The 16387-nt window shown below is 55.7% G+C and overlaps 2 protein-coding genes across 8 annotated transcripts in view; both read left to right on the forward strand.

The window, feature by feature from the left end:
* Positions 1-3393, forward strand: part of KIAA0232 (KIAA0232 ortholog) — a 58750-nt gene extending 55357 nt beyond the window's left edge. For all 7 annotated transcript variants that reach the window (XM_035005340.1, XM_035005344.1, XM_035005342.1 and 4 more), the window contains one exon: positions 918-3393. In XM_035005340.1, the coding sequence (XP_034861231.1) occupies positions 918-1097 (180 nt within the window). In that variant the 3' untranslated portion in view covers positions 1098-3393. The remainder of the gene's footprint in view (positions 1-917) is intronic.
* Positions 3394-16077: 12684 nt separating this feature from the next.
* TBC1D14 (TBC1 domain family member 14) overlaps positions 16078-16387 on the forward strand; it is a 103034-nt gene continuing 102724 nt past the window's right edge. Inside the window, exon 1 of the mRNA XM_035005348.1 lies at positions 16078-16095. The gene's annotated coding sequence lies outside the window, so the exon portion shown is untranslated. The remainder of the gene's footprint in view (positions 16096-16387) is intronic.

The raw sequence follows: 16387 nt of genomic DNA on the forward strand, positions 1-16387 counted from the left end.
GGGGCGTGCTGGTTACTCTGGGGGGTGGGGACATTGCTCCTTATTGTGACTCGGGGAGGTGGGGGGATGTCGCTGGTTACTATAATTGGCCAGTGGGGGTGGCATGTTTCTGGTCACTGTGAGGGAAGGGGGCTTTGCTAATCACTTCAGGGGTAGGGGGAGCATTACTAGTTGCTATGGAGGGGGGGAGAGTGGTGTTGCTAATTACTCTGACTGGGTTTGGGGAGCATTGGTAGTTACTGTGACTAGGGAGGGGCTGCCATTTGCATTCAGTGTCCTGGGGGACAGAGATGCTGACCATCTGGTGTGTGGGGGACAATCCCACACAGTAAAGAGTTTTTAGAACTCCAGTTCTGAAGCCCGGCCCCCAGGCTCCCAGGCAAGCTCTTGGCTGTACCTTGCACAAGGCTTGCTTCTCAGCCTTCAGGTGAGGACACTTCTCAGAACTCCCTTCCCGGTCACAGATGTCTGGCGTGTGTGTGTCCTGTCTCCGCCACATCACCTGGTTTACACCGCAGCGTGCAGTTGTGTTGGTTGGTCGGCTTGCTGTGGGCTCTCCTGGAAGGCGAGCCCGGGGAGGACACGGCCGTGCCGACCTCCCTGGGGTTCCCGGTGCTCAGCCCAGCCCCCAGCTGTGGCCAGGCCTTAGACATTGGTTTTGTGCAGCCTTCACACGTGCAACGTTTTGTCCCAGGGACTGAACATACAGAATTAGGATTTGGGACCCTTTATGGATCATGGAGGAGAGGTGGTTGGGTTTGCTCTGAAGCAGTGCAACTCTGAATTCATATTCTTTAGCTCTGCCAAGAAAGCCAGCGATTTGCCGTGTGACCTCTGTGTATCAAGAGTGTTTCATGTAGCCCTTTTGGAAAAAAGTCTGGCTTTTGATCTGCTGAAAACTGTTCCTTTCATCCCAGGTGTCTTCTGTTTATGAAGCAAGGTGTGCCGGAGAGAGAGATGCCGGAGCAGAATCCAGTGGCTTCCGCAGAAAGATCTACTCCAGCGCCGGCTCTGGCTCGGAGGGCTCTGGCTCGGAGGGCGGAGGCGAGTGGGCGGACCCTGGCGAAGAAGAGCTCTTTTCTCGAACTCATCTCTAATCCTGCAGAGTAGTACAGATTATTTTTTGAGAGTGATGTGATGGCAAATTACCCTTTTGTGAGGCCTGTTAATCTAAAGCAACAACTTAGGTTTCTTCTTCAATTAACTGATTCAGATCAGCAATTATCTTTCTCTTCTTGCTTATTTTAGAGTTGAGGACAGCTATCCTGTTGAAGATTTTTTGTTTTCCAAGCTGTTGAATTCTTGGCTATTTGAAATAGACTAGATTGTGTTGTCCAATCAAGAATGGGTGTGCATGTGCTTGTCTAGAAGCATCCCTGCTTTCCGCATCTTGACTGCAGTTGCTGTCTGTCCTTCCAGCTGCAGCCCGGTCTCTGTCACCTTAGCTCCGCGGTGTCCGCAGCCACTTCTGCTCTCCAGAGACTTGAGCTTTGGAACCTTTAGGCTTTGTTCTCTCAGAACTGGGATATAAATACCTACCCCTGCAATGGATCGGGGCCTTTCTCAAGGCAAGAGGGAAGCATGGGTGACTCATCCACGGTCTTCATTCAGTCAGATCTCATGTACATTTGATGTAGGAACCACAAGGGTGTGCTTTTAGAGACTTAAAAAATACTGTGTTTTCTCTCTTAGGATTCTCCCCCCCCCTCGAGTATCATGGAAGACACTGTGGTTTGTGATTTTCTTGCTAACTGGAGGAGCCAAGGCTTTTGGGGTGTGGGCTAGCAGAGGCGGCCGAGTGGGGCAAGAGCGTACCCCCAGCCTGTTCTTACGTTGCGGTTACTTTTACGCCAAAACACCCCTTCAGGGTTACTCATGGTGAGGGTCTTAGTTGCAAATTACGATTTTCTGGTGACCTCCATTGAATCGAAGCCTCCAGAACTCAAAATTATAAACGTTTGACATGCAGTAAAGGCCACCTCGTCACCCCGAAGCAGCCCTGGCTGCAACAGCTAGCTGCTGTCATGGCCGTGATTCGGTCGAGCTTAGATCACATTTTGTGTTGGAGAGAATGTTCTGGGCAAGTTCTGTGTGGTGGGCTGGGGGCGGGCAGAGACGTCCTTTCTCCCAGACCTTTGTGATGGCTTCATGGGACTCGCTTCCCGCTTCCCGTGGGGGCCCAGCCGTCAGTCTGTCTCCTACAAGTCCTGTCCGCTCAGGATGGCCGCCGCCTCGGGTTTTCACGCCAGCGGGCAGCAGGTGGAGCTGCGAGGAGCGGTGTTTGTGAAACCAAATTGTTTTCCTATTTTTAAAAACAAACAAAAAAACAAAACCTAATGTGTAAAATCAGTTGAGCGTGTCTGTAACACCAGGAACGGCAGAGAAGTCTGACGTGGACGAGACAGCTTCACCACGAATCGTGGCAGGTAGTACATACCATGTCCAGTTCACTAGCTGGAGGCTGGAGTGGCTGAGAAAGCCCTGGTTTGCTTCGAGCCCCAGGTGTGGTTGCCTGTCTCGTAACTGAGAACACAGACAACTCCAAGGCTGGGGAGTCACCGCGGGTTGTGTGTGTCCTCCCTGTGAGAAACCTGGTGGACGGTCGGCTTGGATCTCACCACATGTCAGGGTTTGTTCTTACACAGCACATCTTAAGACACTTTAAAGTGTGTGTGTGTGTGTGTGTGCGTGTGCGGGTGTATGTGTGTGTGTGCAAGGTTTATGTTGCTGTTATTTATTTACAGACTTTATAAGGTTTTATGTATTTTTCTTTCTTCCGGAGCTTCCTAAAAAGTGATTAGCACCTGCACTGAAATATAATTTAACAGCAAAGGCAAAAAAGAATTGGAAGTTGTAAATTCCTAAAATCACTACAGTAACGATCCTTCTAGAAATCGTTGCTTATGTAGCAGAGACCAAATAAATATATTTCAGATACAACCTTTAGCTCAGTTGATTTTGGACAGCTGCTTTTTATCAAGACAGGGCTCCAGGTGGCAGAGGCACCGACTTCCTCCTGCACTGGCAGGAAGACGGTGCACCTTCCACGGGGGAAAGGGGATGGATTATAAATGGGCAAGGGGATTAACAGATTATGTATTTATTTGTTTTCATAGCTAAGTGGCTGAAGCCCGGAGGCTTTCAGCAACAGAGTTGAAAGTGTGGTTTTTAGTTTTGTGAATGGATGATCACAAAGAAAAAGCATTTTTTAAAAAGTTGGCAAAACGCTGAAACGCCCTGTGGTATGAAGCGCATTGCGTATCCGTAGCACTGAAGTATCCATTTTCCATTCCTGGGCTGAGATTTTTTTCCCCGTGGTTGTATTGTTCTGATTTCACGTACACCAGAGTAACTGATTTTTTGTTTTCTTGTGGAGTTAACACCAAATAAAAATTTCGAAAAACAGTTGGTTGTCTTTGTTTATCATAGCAAAGAATCTTTTGTAACGAGCCCCAGCCTTGTCTTAATGACCTGCGTCAGGAGAAGATAGAAAGTGCCCAGGTCACATCATTCCAGATGAAGGGGATTTAGCTCTTACAGGCATTGCTCAAGATGCTGGCATTCTGCTTTGCTGGAAAAGGAGGACGGGCCCTGCTGATAAACGAGTCGCTCCCCTCTCCAACCCCAGCTCCTACCTGAATCCTGCAAAGAACACAGCATTTTTGTCCGTAGGTATAGACAAAACTTCCATCTTTTTGTCATGGAAAAAAAAATTTATTAACAGGATCAGTGTTCATTGTAGAAAAAGAAATCCATGTGTTTTTAAAATATAAGGGAAAACTGGGGTGCCTGGGTGGCTCAGTCGTGGAGCGTCTGCCTTCGGCTCAGGTCATGGTCCCAGGGTCCTGGGATCGAGCCCCGCATCGGGCTCCCTGCTCGGCGGGAAGCCTGCTTCTCCCTCTCCCACTCCCCCTGCTTGTGTTCCCTCTCTCGCTGTCTCTCTCTCTGTCAAATAAAATCTTAAAAAAAATATATATATATATATATATATATAAGGGAAAACTCCTCTGCGCTGCCGCGGCCGCCGGAGCTGGCCTGCTCCCGTTTGTGCCCAGCGCCTTCTAGGCGTCTAGCTGAGCGTCTGTATGCCTAGAGCGCGCGCTGTGGCGGGGCCGTGCTCTCCCTGCTCTTCGGGACCTCAGAACACGGCCTCCCGCAGACGTCTCCTCGTGACTATAGGCATGCCTCAGTGTTTTGTTTGTTTGTTTTGCCTCTGTTGGAAGCAGACTTCCTTTCTCTCCCCATCTGTAAGCTGATCCTCAGCTTGGGTTATGTCAGGCAACTATCTCCAGTTAGCATTTGTCTTTCACCTGGGGCTGAGGACAAGTGGATTCTATACAGAAGCATTTCAGTGTTGTTTTTATCCTTTTTTTTTTTTTAATGGTTTCTGGGATGTGTGTGCATGTTTTTAAATGCTTTCTTCACCTTGAAAGAGTATAAAGATATACTTCCGTGTTTTTCTAGAACCCATATACTTCATGTAGAGTAGATTTTTCTTTCTTTTTTTTTTTTTAAAGATTTTATTCATTTATTTGACAGAGAGAGACACAGCGAGAGAGGGAACACAAGCAGGGGGAGTGGGAGAGGGAGAAGCAGGCTTCCCGCAGAGCAGGGAGCCCGATGCGGGACTCGATCCCAGGACTCCGGGATCATGACCTGAGCCGAAGGCAGTCGCCTAACCAACTGAGCCACCCAGGCGCCCCATCTTTCTTTTTTTTTTTTAAGTAAGCTTTTTGCCCAGTGTGGGGCTCGAACTCATGGCCCTGAGATCAAGAGTCACATGCTCCTCCGACTGAGCCAGCCAGGCGCCCCTGTCGAGTTGGTCTTTGAAACACGTAAATTATATACAAGGAGTGAGGCTTAAGGCTTCAGCCTCCCTTTTCCCGGCTAGTTGGCCAGCTGCCCCAACTTGGTGTGTGATCACGGCTGACTGCCTGCGTGTGGCCCGAGTCTTCCTGGGCACAGCGGCAGTGCCCGGTTGGACGGGGAGCTCCCCTCCCGGAACTGCCTGAGGCAGGACTGGAGGGTGTTCGTGCAGCAAGGTGGCCCCTTGTTCGGGGTCGATAGGTCGTCCGTGTAAGCGGAGATCGTAACAGGACCTCCTGTAGGGTAGGTTTGTAAAGATGAAACAGCTCAGCCGGAACACAGCGTCGGGGAGACGCGGTCCCGTCCTGGGGGTGTCCTGGGGGTGCGGCCCGGAAAGAAGCAAAGCCGGAAGTGCAAAGGAGAAGCTGCTTGCACCCCAGTCGGTAACTCTCAGAAGAAAATCACGTCCGCAGGCTGCCCCTTCCTTCCCTCTTCTCCCCCCGCACGGTGGGGGGTGGCAAAGGTGGGGGGGGAGCAGGGCCTCAGGGTCAGGCCCTGCAGAGGCCAGTGCGGCTAGGTGCTGACCGTGGCCGTGTGGCTGCCCTGGCCTGCTCTCTCCCTGACAGGAGGTCACACTGTCCCCCGTCAGACAGGAACCCAGCTGCCCTGGGCGGCTCCAGCTCCGGGTGGTGTCTGGGCCAGGGGGCAGTGGCTGGGGCCACGGCACAACCGGGTGTCCCCTCAGAGCCGAGTCTGGGGTAAGGGGCCAGGCACGTGGCCTGCTGCAGCTCAGTCAGACGCTGGGCCTGCCACTTGGTGTCACAGTCCAGGGGACCTCTCGGGGCCTGTCTGGGGAGGTGCGAGAGGCCCCTTCTTTTGGCCTGCCACCCAGCAGGCCCTGGCCTCCCCCGAACAACCCAGCCTGCAGTCACAGATGGGGACGACCGCCCTCAGCTTCCAGATGAGGGGGGTTGGGTGAGCTGGTCCTCGGCCGTCCCCCAGCCCTGTGACCCTGGCTGTGCATTTCAGGCAAGGCTGGTGACAGGCAGGTCAGGCTTCCTCCTCACCGGCCCGAGGACAAGCTCCAGAGCGTGCCTCGCCCTCCCCTCTGGCTTCTCTCCCCCCACACATGCTTCTCTCTGTCCCCACACACCCCTGCATCCTGAGCCAGTCCTGGAGGCCAGCTCCGGCCCCCGAGGGGCTCCTGCTCTGACCCTGCTGCTCCCTCAGCCAGAGTACATTGACCGCGCGCCCACCATCCAGGGTCCTTCGCAGCCATCCGGGCTTGTCCATTGCCCCAGCTTGTGCCAAAGGCCCCAGGCCGAGTCCGCTACTGGCTCCTCACTCTCGGGTCTGGGGCCCACCTTCCCACCACTGTGGCTTCTACTCTGTCCTTCAGGCCCCCGGGCAGAGCCCCCACAGGAACTCGGGCCGCTGTGGGCCTGACCTGCTGGGAGAGGTTGTCGGCCCAGCCGGGGGGCGGCTTCGGGCACATTCTCCCTTTGCTGAAGAGAAAGCAGCATCGAAGGAGCCCCAGCCTGAGTGCCCTAAACCCCAGGCTCGAGCGACCTCAGGGCTCCCAGGGGTCACTGAGGACCTTGAGCAAGTCCTGCCCCCTTCTGGGCTTGACTCTGGCCCTTCTCACAGACCTGGGGCCCCAATTCCTGCTCGTCACAGATGTCAAACATGCTCACGGCCGCCTCCCACACACCGCAAGCTGCAAGCCAGCGATAACGGACAGCCCAGCCCCGTGGCTCCCCAGCTAGGCCGCCTCACTCCAGCCCAGTGATCACAGACCTGGGAACTGCTCAGAGACATTAGGGACCCCCAGCTGACAGAACTCAGCGGTGGCAGACCTGGCCCTGAGCCCCGCGCTGCCCTGTGCTCATGCTGTCCCCTCCCCCACACCTGCACCTGTCTCGATGACCACCCTTGGGAGCTTGCATTTGCCTGGCAGCTCCCCCACCACATAAGGTCTAACCAGGGTGCTGGGCGAGCCTCTTTCCATGCAGTTGGGGGGCCCTGGGCTCCCCCTCCCCGCCTCTTTCATCCCCTACCTGTGCTTCCCCTTCCTGAGTGGGGGAGGAAGTGAGAGACCTGGACCTCTGGGTGACTTCCTCATGCTGAACCTGGGCCCCCCACTCGCACATGCTTCCCCCAGACTTAGTGCCGTCACATGTGACGCTGTTACCTGGACGAGGCTGGCAAGCAGTGGAGCCTCATTGCCTACTGATCTGTGCCTTGAGCTTACTGAGTCCTCACAGTGGAAATGGCGACTGCAGGTTGGGGTCTTTTGGGGGCTGGGGTGTCTTGTTCATGTTGGCATGAAGCTGCTAATTAGGAGGAAAGGAGGTCTCTGGGCCTTGGTCATAAGCGGGGTTTGGAAACATTCATTCATTCAACAGATCGGTATCAAGATCCTACTATGTGCTAGGCCCTAACCCTGATGCTGGTAATAAATTATTGTTTTTCTAAATCAGTAAACCTCCCGCAGCCCTGGTTCTCTGGGAAGAAAGCTCTCATCACATCCTCTTCCATCTCTCCAGCCCACCTGAGCCACGGCCATTCTTGAGGGGTCTGAAGGGAGGCGTGAGGATGCCTCCAAGTCCAGGCAGCTCTTTACATCTGGAGACTTCCTTATCTTAACCCCCAAGTTTCCCTGCCTGGCGGCCGCTCAACCCCAACCAACTCACACACCACAAAAAGACCGCACGCTGGGGGGGTGGGGCAGGGTGAAGTGGGTGAGGCCCTGCTCTGCCCTGACCAGCTGAGCAGCCTTGCCAAGGTCAAGGGCATCTCTGGGCAGGGCACGGGGAGGAGGGAGGCACGACCATCGATTCCACACACTCAGGGGGCGCGGCCCTTCCTGCAGGACGAATAACACATTTCATCCCAGAGAGACTGCCGAGCCTCCGTCTCCACCCATCACTGCAGATGGGCTGCTGACAGCAACGTGGTTTCCTCCGGGGCAGTGTCTGGCTTTCCGGCCTGGCTACAGATCCCAGAAAGCTGGGCAAGCCGCTGCCTGGGCACAGCCTCCCTGGGCCTGGAAAACCGGATGGAGTGTGCAGTGGGGAGCCTCCACTTACCAGCCCGATGGAGGGAGGCCACGTGGCGCAGCTGGAGGAGCCCAGGGCTGGGTCCAGACTGCTTGGCTCTTCCGCCACGTGGCCTTCTGCAAGCCATTCACCCTCTTGAGCCTCAGTTTCCCCCTCTGTACAACTGGCAAAGTGAGACCGACCGCCAGGCTGAGCAGGAATAATGTACCTGCACGTATAGGGTGGTGGATAGGTGCTAATTCCCTCCGTAGTGGCCGCCCAAGTCAACTGGTCAGACCATCCCAGAATCTCTGGTTAGTTTGTCGGAGTCTGACCGGCAGCGTCCAGGTGGGTATGGCGGGGGTGGGCACCGTCATTTGGGAAGAGATGGAAATAGGGAGGTGGCGGGGGTCAGTTTGTGAGAGGCCTTGAATGGCTCTTGGGAAAGGCTCATCCTGGAGGTAGCAGGGAGCGTGGAGAGGTGTGAACGAGCCCCATTTGTGTTGAGGGTACAACAGTGGTCTCTGAGGTTGGGCAGGGATGTCAGAATCAGCTGACGCCCAATACTCTTCTAGAACTTTTATAGCTTTTTTTTTTTTTTAAGATTTTATTTATTTATTTGAGAGAGAGAATGAGAGAGAGCACATGAGAGGGGGGAGGGCCAGAGGGAGAAGCAGACTCCCTGCCGAGCAGGGAGCCTGATGTGGGACTCGATCCCGGGACTCCAGGATCATGACCTGAGCCGAAGGCAGCCGCTCAACCAACTGAGCCACCCAGGCACCTGAACTTTTATAGCTTTTAAAAGAGGCTCACCACAGCCTTTCCTCCCTTCCCTACAGCTGGATGAGCTCCTTATACTCCTGTGAATGGGGCCCTGGGCAGGTGACTGTGCCTGGGCTTAGCCAGGTGCTGTTGCTGACCTCTGGGGTCTTATGCAAGCCACTTCCCTGCTCTGACCCGTCTCCTCATCTGGAGAAAATCATTCAGAGATTATCCAGCCCGCCTCCAGCATAGCAGTGAGTTTGGCTGTTTCATCCTGGATAGAAAAGCCCTTTGTAAACTGTGTGAAGAAGCATTAAAGTCATAACTGCATTATGCTAAAAATAACAGGTCTCACCATTCTGCGGCCCTAATGATGCTATTAAGCCAGCAAGGTGACCTCACTCAAGGTGAGGCGAGCCATCCCCTCCTGATGGAACGTGTAGGAAGTACACATTTGGACCCTGGGAGTGACCCCGAGATGGGTCCCTGCCTCCATCCCCCACTTGGAGCTTCCTAAGGGACCCACTTCAGAGGACTTGGCAAAATTGCCCTTGGCTGAGAACCACTGCTTGAGTTTATCGGAAATGCGGGGCAGGGAGGATGAGCTCGTTAAATACCACCACCAGGCTACAACCAGCCAAATCCACCAGGTGGAAAATTCTACAAGATAAGCAATCCGGTGTCACCACAAGTATATGGCACAGGAAAAACAAAGGAAGGCGGGGGAACTCCTTCGATTAGAAGAGGTGTAAGACGTCTCTCTACCGAGCGCAGTTGTGGCCTTTGGAATTTGATTTGAACACGATAAAAAGACAGGAGGATAACGGGGAAAAACTTCGTGCTGGAGATGGGCATGGGACAAGCTGTGATGCGAGCTGCCCTTGACACAGCGGTGTGAGCGGGGAGCAGCAGGATGCGGGCCCGCGCCCCTCCCCTGCTTGGTGTAGATTTGACATTTTCCATCATTAAAACTGTTCGAAAGATGAAAACCAGTAAGCCCGAAGTGGGAAACGTGAGGTTTTCGCTCAGCAGTGGAGCCTCATTCTGAAGGGCCCAGGTGGGGTCAGAAGGGCCCGAGTGGCACAGCCCGGCCCCTCGCCCTCAGTTGGGAGCGGGCCCCCTGCTAGACGCAGGCCCCGTGGACTGCGAGGCTCCCGCACCCCGTCCGCACTGGGAGGGGGCACCCACAGCACTCTCAAACGGTGCCGCTGCTTGGGGCGGGTATAAAATCGGGGTCCACGCCCTTACACGGGTCACCCCAAGCCTCGCTGAGCTTCACTCCCCTGGGCCAGGCCGATGCGGTGGAGACAGAGGGGCCTCCCCACCCCTTCAGACCCGGGGCCTCCCACCAGCTGTGTTAAATGCACCGCCCCCATCATCACTCAGGTGTCGTGAGTCCTGGCTCTGAGCCTGGGTCTCTTTCCTCACGGTACGTGGTCTCCCTGCGTGAGCCCCGGGAGGGGCTGGAGGGGGCCTCTTGTGCTTCTTCTGTGTTTTCGGTTCAGACATCCACTTGGAGCCCTGATAGGGAGCTGAGGCAGGCTGGGTGGCCTCTGTGTCCCCCAGAATATGGCCCCGAGTCCATGCGCCCTGGAACCACCCACTCACCTCCTCAGTGATGCTGCATGTGCCCCCTCCTACGCGCACACCCCCACCTGCTCCTCCCTGATCCCACTCCAGCCCCCGTCTCTCCAGGGGCCACATCTCCCCAAGTCCTCCCAAGAGCCCAAGGATGTGGTGATCGAGGGCATCTCCATTTTACAAGTGAACTAAGGCTCAGAGGGGTGTGAGTCGTGTGGGTGGGGCCTCCCCCCCAGGGACAGGAGGTGAATCCACCATATGGTACAGCGGCCCAGAGCAGGGCTCTGGAGCTAGAGGGCCTGGGTTCACATCCTGCCTGTGTACTTAGCTGCTGTGGGGCCTTGGGCTGGAAGGTCCCCCTGTCTGAGCCTCAGTTTCCCCTCTGCGACACGGGCAGGTGCCAGGATGAAGGGAGTGGACGCATCCACGTTGCAGGAGGCGGTAGGGCTTTGCTGTTTGCCCTCCTCGGGGTGGGTCCCGGGCTGCCTGCTAGGGACCCGAGGACTGTACGGAGACCCGACAAGGCAAAAGGGTATCTGGGAGGGTGGCCTGGGCATCAACACAGGCATAATCGGGGTGGGGATGGTGTGGGTCTGGCAGCGCCTGGGGTAATGTTGGGAGCCCCTGGCTGGAGGGACCAGGAATCCAGGCAAGAAGGGCGTCTGGGAGTTCCGGGTAGCGGGCAGAGCAGGGGCAAAGGCTCATTTGCGAGGACAACCCCAGGTAGTTCTGTGAACCTGGACAGACCTCAGGCGCAGTGACAGAGCCTCACGTGTGGCCAGGAGGGGTGCCCCGCAGAGATCATCGCGTGTGGGAAGGAGCTGCCCCTCCCGCCCTCCCCTGCCCTCCTCCCCACAGCTTCTAAACCAGGCTTTGCTTTCTGAGGGTGACAGCAGCAGGTAACTGGATGATCCTTTAAAAAACACGGCTATCTGGAACATTCTGCTGTGGTGTGCATGCCGGGCGGTGGGGGTGGGGTGTGGCCTGCCCCCAGGCACTGTTTCCTTTATATCTAGAACCTTTAAGGCCTCCAGCCCCTCTTAAGATTCAGTAAGCCTGAGGGGCGCCTGTGTGGCTCAGTCGTTGAGCGTCTGCCTTCAGCTCAGGTCATGATCCCAGGGTCCTGGGATCGAGCCCCGCATCGGGCTCCCTGCTCGGCGGGAAGCCTGCTTCTCCCTCTCCCACTCCCCCTGCTTGTGTTCCCTCTCTCTCTGTCAAATAAATAAATAAAATCTTTAAAAAAAAAAAATTCAGTAAGCCCAAGGCCACAGGGGGTCCCCTGGGTCTCCCCCCCCCCCACCCCCGCCGCCTCCGGCAAGGCCACGCATTCCCTGATTCAGAGGGTCTGTTGGTTTCATTGTAACTCACTTTGTCCAGCCGGTTACTTGGATGCTCTGGGAATGAGTGACCTTTGATTCTGGGCCAGATCCACCTGGGTTCAAGCATGCCCAGTGCAACAGGGCAACAGGAGTGCATTGTAGGGTCACTACGGGGCCTAGAGACGCTGTGACAGAGGGTGGCCGCACAGACCGCCGCCACGCGGCTCTGTCGCGCTGCCTGGCTGTGCACGGATCCCTACCTCTTGGAGCACGAGCACGGATCGTTGCTTGCTTTTTAAGGGCTTTGGTAAGAAGGGGCCCCGGGCACGGAACCCTCATCGGACGGTTTACCGAAGTCTGCCGGTTACCCCTCAGTGAGCATCCTAGCCCATCTGCGTTATAAATAGAGCATATCCTTGTCATGGGGACATCTAAGTTTCAAAAATATATAGGGACAGAATCAAGCGTGTGTTCCGAGACTCATTTCAGTGTTACTTCTTCCTGTTCATGCCTGTGGATGATGCGTATTCCATTTTCTTTGCTTATACTTTACCTAAAATTCAGTTATCACTCTTACAACTTAAGCTTTTCTTCTGTGCTATAATAAACACTTTTTAGGGGCGCCTGGGTGGCTCAGTTGGTTAAGCGACTGCCTTCGGCTCAGGTCCTGATCCTGGAGTCCCGGGATCGAGTCCCGCATCGGGCTCCCTGCTCAGCGGGGGGTCTGCTTCTCCCTCTGACCCTCCCCCCTCTCATGTACTCGCTCTCTCTCATTCTCTCTCTCTCAAATAAATAAATAAAACCTTTAAAAAAAAAACCAACACTTTTTAATGGTTGCCTATGAGTCTCTCGTTTAATCTCCCCTATGATCAGACATGTACGTTATGTCCATTTCACTATTGCAAATAACACCAGTGAACATCTTTTTGCAATAGTCTTTGCCTGAAATTTGGGGTAACTTTCTAAGGCTAGCTCCTTTCAAGTGTTCCAATAGACCAAAGAGATTCTGCGTGTTACACTTTTTTTCTTTCGCTTCCTTCTCTGCTGGAGCTTCTTTCGTTCATGAAAGTGTTGCTACGAGGACATCCGCCTCCCGGCATTCAGTGAGTTGAACCCAGTGCAGGTAGGAAACAGGTAAGTGCACCTGTTAAAACTGGGAGTGAAATGCCAGTTGATGGCTCTGGTGTGAGGGTCTGAGGGCCGCTTCTTGAAGTGCAGAGGCTTTGTGGTGGCTTCCCTGGTGGTTCATTCTTCCATCTCTGTGTCTCTGGCGGTCTTCTCTGGGCTGAGGCTGTAGGAAGCCTGGCCTCCAGCTTTCCCGGGCTACCCCTGCCTCTGTTTTTATTTTTTTATTTGTTACTTTTATTATATTGCTCAATTTCCAGAAGTAACAAGAGAACCCCAAATTCCAGGCATTTCCAAAAAGTGAGCACTCCCATGTCCGCGGTGAAGGAGGTAGCCCTCCAAGGAGTAAAGGCAGAAAGGATGGGTTTTCTGTTGGATTTCGGAAAATGCTTGGGCTGAGGGGAAGCTCTTTTGAAATAAATGAGGGCTGGGCACTCTGCCTCTGCCCCGTGGGGACGGTCTGGCCCTGGTGGCTCGAACAGAGGCTGGGGACAAGGAGGATGGGAGGGGGGATGGCGAGCGGGCGAGGGCTTCTGGGCAGTGGAAAACATGCTGTGAGCCCTTGGACCAGGCAGCCTCACTGCCCAGCGCCTGTCTCCTTACCTGCAAAATTCAAGTCACTGTGCGAGCTTGGCAGGTTGTGGGGCTTGACTGTGATAATGGGGTGAAACAGCCAGGATGGCACAGGGTGCCTGGGATGGCTCCAGGTACAGACGCAGCGTTGAGCAGCATTTATCCATCCATTCAGCAGATATTTATGGAGCTCACATTCGGGGGCTGGGTGGGGAAGTCAGGGGCAAAATGTGTGTTTGGGAGACTAGATCCCCATATCTCCTGAGAAGAGATGCAAAGGGGTATTGCAGGGCAAGAGGCCTCTGGCCTCATCCTGTGCCTACCTCCTGCCCCACCTGCCCTTTGGGCCTCAGTTTCCCCTCTGAGGGATGGGCTTGAGGATCTGTAAGGGTCCTGACGCTGTGCTTAAGACCCTTCTGGGGTCTGCATCTGGTCAGCGAATCATTTTCCTTGCAAGGAGATGGGGCTGAGTTGGTGAGGTGACATGTCCATCTGTCCCTCGAGACTGGGGATCTGTGAGGGCAGGAACTGTGGGCTGTCAGTCACCCTGGTGTGGCCAGGGTCCAGCACGGGGCTGGAACAGGGGTGGTTTCTGTGGGTGTCTGGCACCTCCTCCTGCTTAGTAAGCCCAGGGAGGCTCGGAGGTCAGGCCTGAAGTCCCTCCGTGGGCTCTCTGAGGAGGCCCACATCCCCCCTCACCTCGGCGGTTGACCAACACACTTTCTCTGTACCGTATTACTGGGGAGGTGCCAAGAGCTCCCCAAACATGCCAGAAACTGACCAAGCCAGACAGTTTTTTACATTTAACCGTCACTGCCACTTACTTTGTCTTTAATCCTCACACAGCGTGGGTGGTGGAGGTGCTATGAGCCTGGCAGATGGGGAAAGGCTTCTGGACACAGCCAAGGACGGTCAGCCAGTCCTGGGCGTGGGACTGAGCCAAGGGAGCTGACGGCCAGTGTTCGTCTACTTCACGCAATGGCTTTGCAGCCCTCAAAGGAACCACTGGGCTGAAAATCATTCTGTGGATCTCGGGGTTCAGTCTGCATGGGGGAGGCTGGATGGCTTTGCCAAGGCAGTGAGGCCGCAGAGCTGGGACGTGGCTCGGGCCACCCTAAAATATGTACTGATGGGCGCTGGGAGGCGCCCAGGTTCTCACAGGTGACGGGTGCAGGCGCCCACACAGCTTATCTCGTTCCTTGTATTTTTAATTGTTAGGCTCACTGAGGGTGTAAGTGACTGATGGGCCCCAGGGAGGGGGGCTCTGGGCTGGGGCAGGGAGCTGGGGGTGGGTGGCAGGATGGGGAGAGGGTGAGGAAAAGGCAGACAGAGGGCGCCACATGTCAATCTGTGGGCCATAATTTTTATTTTTTTAGTTCTGGCTTCAGAACAATGGTTCCTAGTCATTGCGGGGTTTTAAAACCCTAAGACTCAGAATGAGAGCAGGAGGGGATTTGGGGGCGTTGCAAGGAACACTGTTAAGGGCAGACTTAGTAATCCTATTTATTAAGTTGCTAATTAAGTCAGGCCCGAAGCAAGTCTGTACTTTCCTGTTAGTGTTTCCTTAAAATAAGCAGGGGAAGGCGTGTTGGAGTTTGAAGGAGACCCAGTGTTTGTTCCTTAAAACCACCCAGAAATCTAAGCATTCGTAAAACTTCTGTGTTGCACCAAGCACTGTAAAGGGGTGTTAATATATTCTCTTAAGAGATTGCCTTTTTATTTCTCACCTCTCCTGCCATCATAACTAATAGGGGCTAAGAGTTTTTTTTTTTTTTTTTTTTAAGTTTTTATTTATTTATTTGACAGAGCACAAGTAGGGGGAGTGGGAGAAGGAGAAGCAGGCTCCTCACTGAGCAGGGAGCCCGTTGCAGGGCTCCATCCCAGGACCCTGGGCAGGTGCTTAACCGACTGAGCCACCCCGGTGCCCCACGAAAGTTTTTAGACCGAGGACGCAGGCAGGAGAAACAAGCCAGGGGTTCCTTGGCCCAACACTAATGACCTTGGCCCCGACAAATTCATCTTCCACTGCAGTCCTCCAGATAGTCTGTGGAGGAGACATTACCCTTCCTGCCCCTGACTGCTCTGCCAGTTCAAGCCCTCCTTCAGATTCGGCTGATCGTCTCTCCTACGTTTCCTCTCTGGTTAATTCTGCCACGGACAGCCTCGCGGGCTCCTAGCCTAGTGTGGGACCCCAGGCCTCCCGGGTCCCAGCCACTGGAGTCTTTCCTCTGCTCTTGATGTCCCCCGAATGTAACAAGGCAGCAGGTGTTTAAGTGCCAGCTACGTGCCAGCCCCGGGAACGCAGCCGGACACAAGATACACCCGCTTGGGCCCCAGGAGCCTAGACTCTCGGAGGAGGGCTTCGCCTGGTCTTGGAAGGCCGTTCCGGACGGAGCACCTGGCTCCTGACCCCTCCCTGCTGCGGCCCGTTCCGGGACCCGGGGCCAGCGACCTCCTCTCCCACTCTGCAGGACGGCTTCTACGCAGACCCGGCCCAAGCCGCACCCCACCTCCAGAGGCTGTGGTTTAATAGGGCTGCGGCGGGGCGCGGGCGTCGGAATTTTCAAAATCCTCAGGCGACACTGAAGTGCAGCCAAGTGTGGGAACTACGGCGCTAGGCACCGTGAAACAGCTCGACGAAGGCGAACTACCAGAAAAGCCCGTTTCACAGATCAAGAGACTGAGGCCGGGCCGGGATGACGCCGACCCCAGTTCTCCGCGCCGCACGTCCCGGCCCGGGCCCGTCCGCCCGGCACACCTGCCCCGGGACAGGGGCGCCCATCGATGCGCTCCGCCGCTCGGCTCCCCACGCCTGGTCCCCGCCCGCTCGCGCCCCTTCCCCCTCCCGGCCGCTTCCCACTTCCAAGATGGCCGCGGGTGGAGCCGACCAGGTACGGAGGCCCCTGGCGGGTGTCCACGGGGGCTGGGAGGACCCGAAGATCCCCTCAGCCCTCCCCTCGCGGCTCCACCGGGCCCTCGGGAGAGAAAAGGGCCGGCGACGCCGCTCCGGGGCCCGCGGCCGGCGGGCCAGCGGCCGAGGAGTGGCCGCGGGGCGAGCGTCGAGCTCGCGGAGCGGCGGCGGCACGGCGGGGGGCGGCAGCCGGGCGGAAGAGCGGCGGCAGCCGGCAGGGGGCGGGGCGAGGGCGCGCGGGGCGGGAGGGGCGGGGCGAGGGCGCGCGGGGG

Source organism: Mirounga leonina, unplaced genomic scaffold (genome assembly GCF_011800145.1).
Source record: "Mirounga leonina isolate KUSES-001 unplaced genomic scaffold, KU_Mleo_1.0 Mir_129, whole genome shotgun sequence".
Lineage (NCBI taxonomy): Eukaryota > Metazoa > Chordata > Mammalia > Carnivora > Phocidae > Mirounga > Mirounga leonina.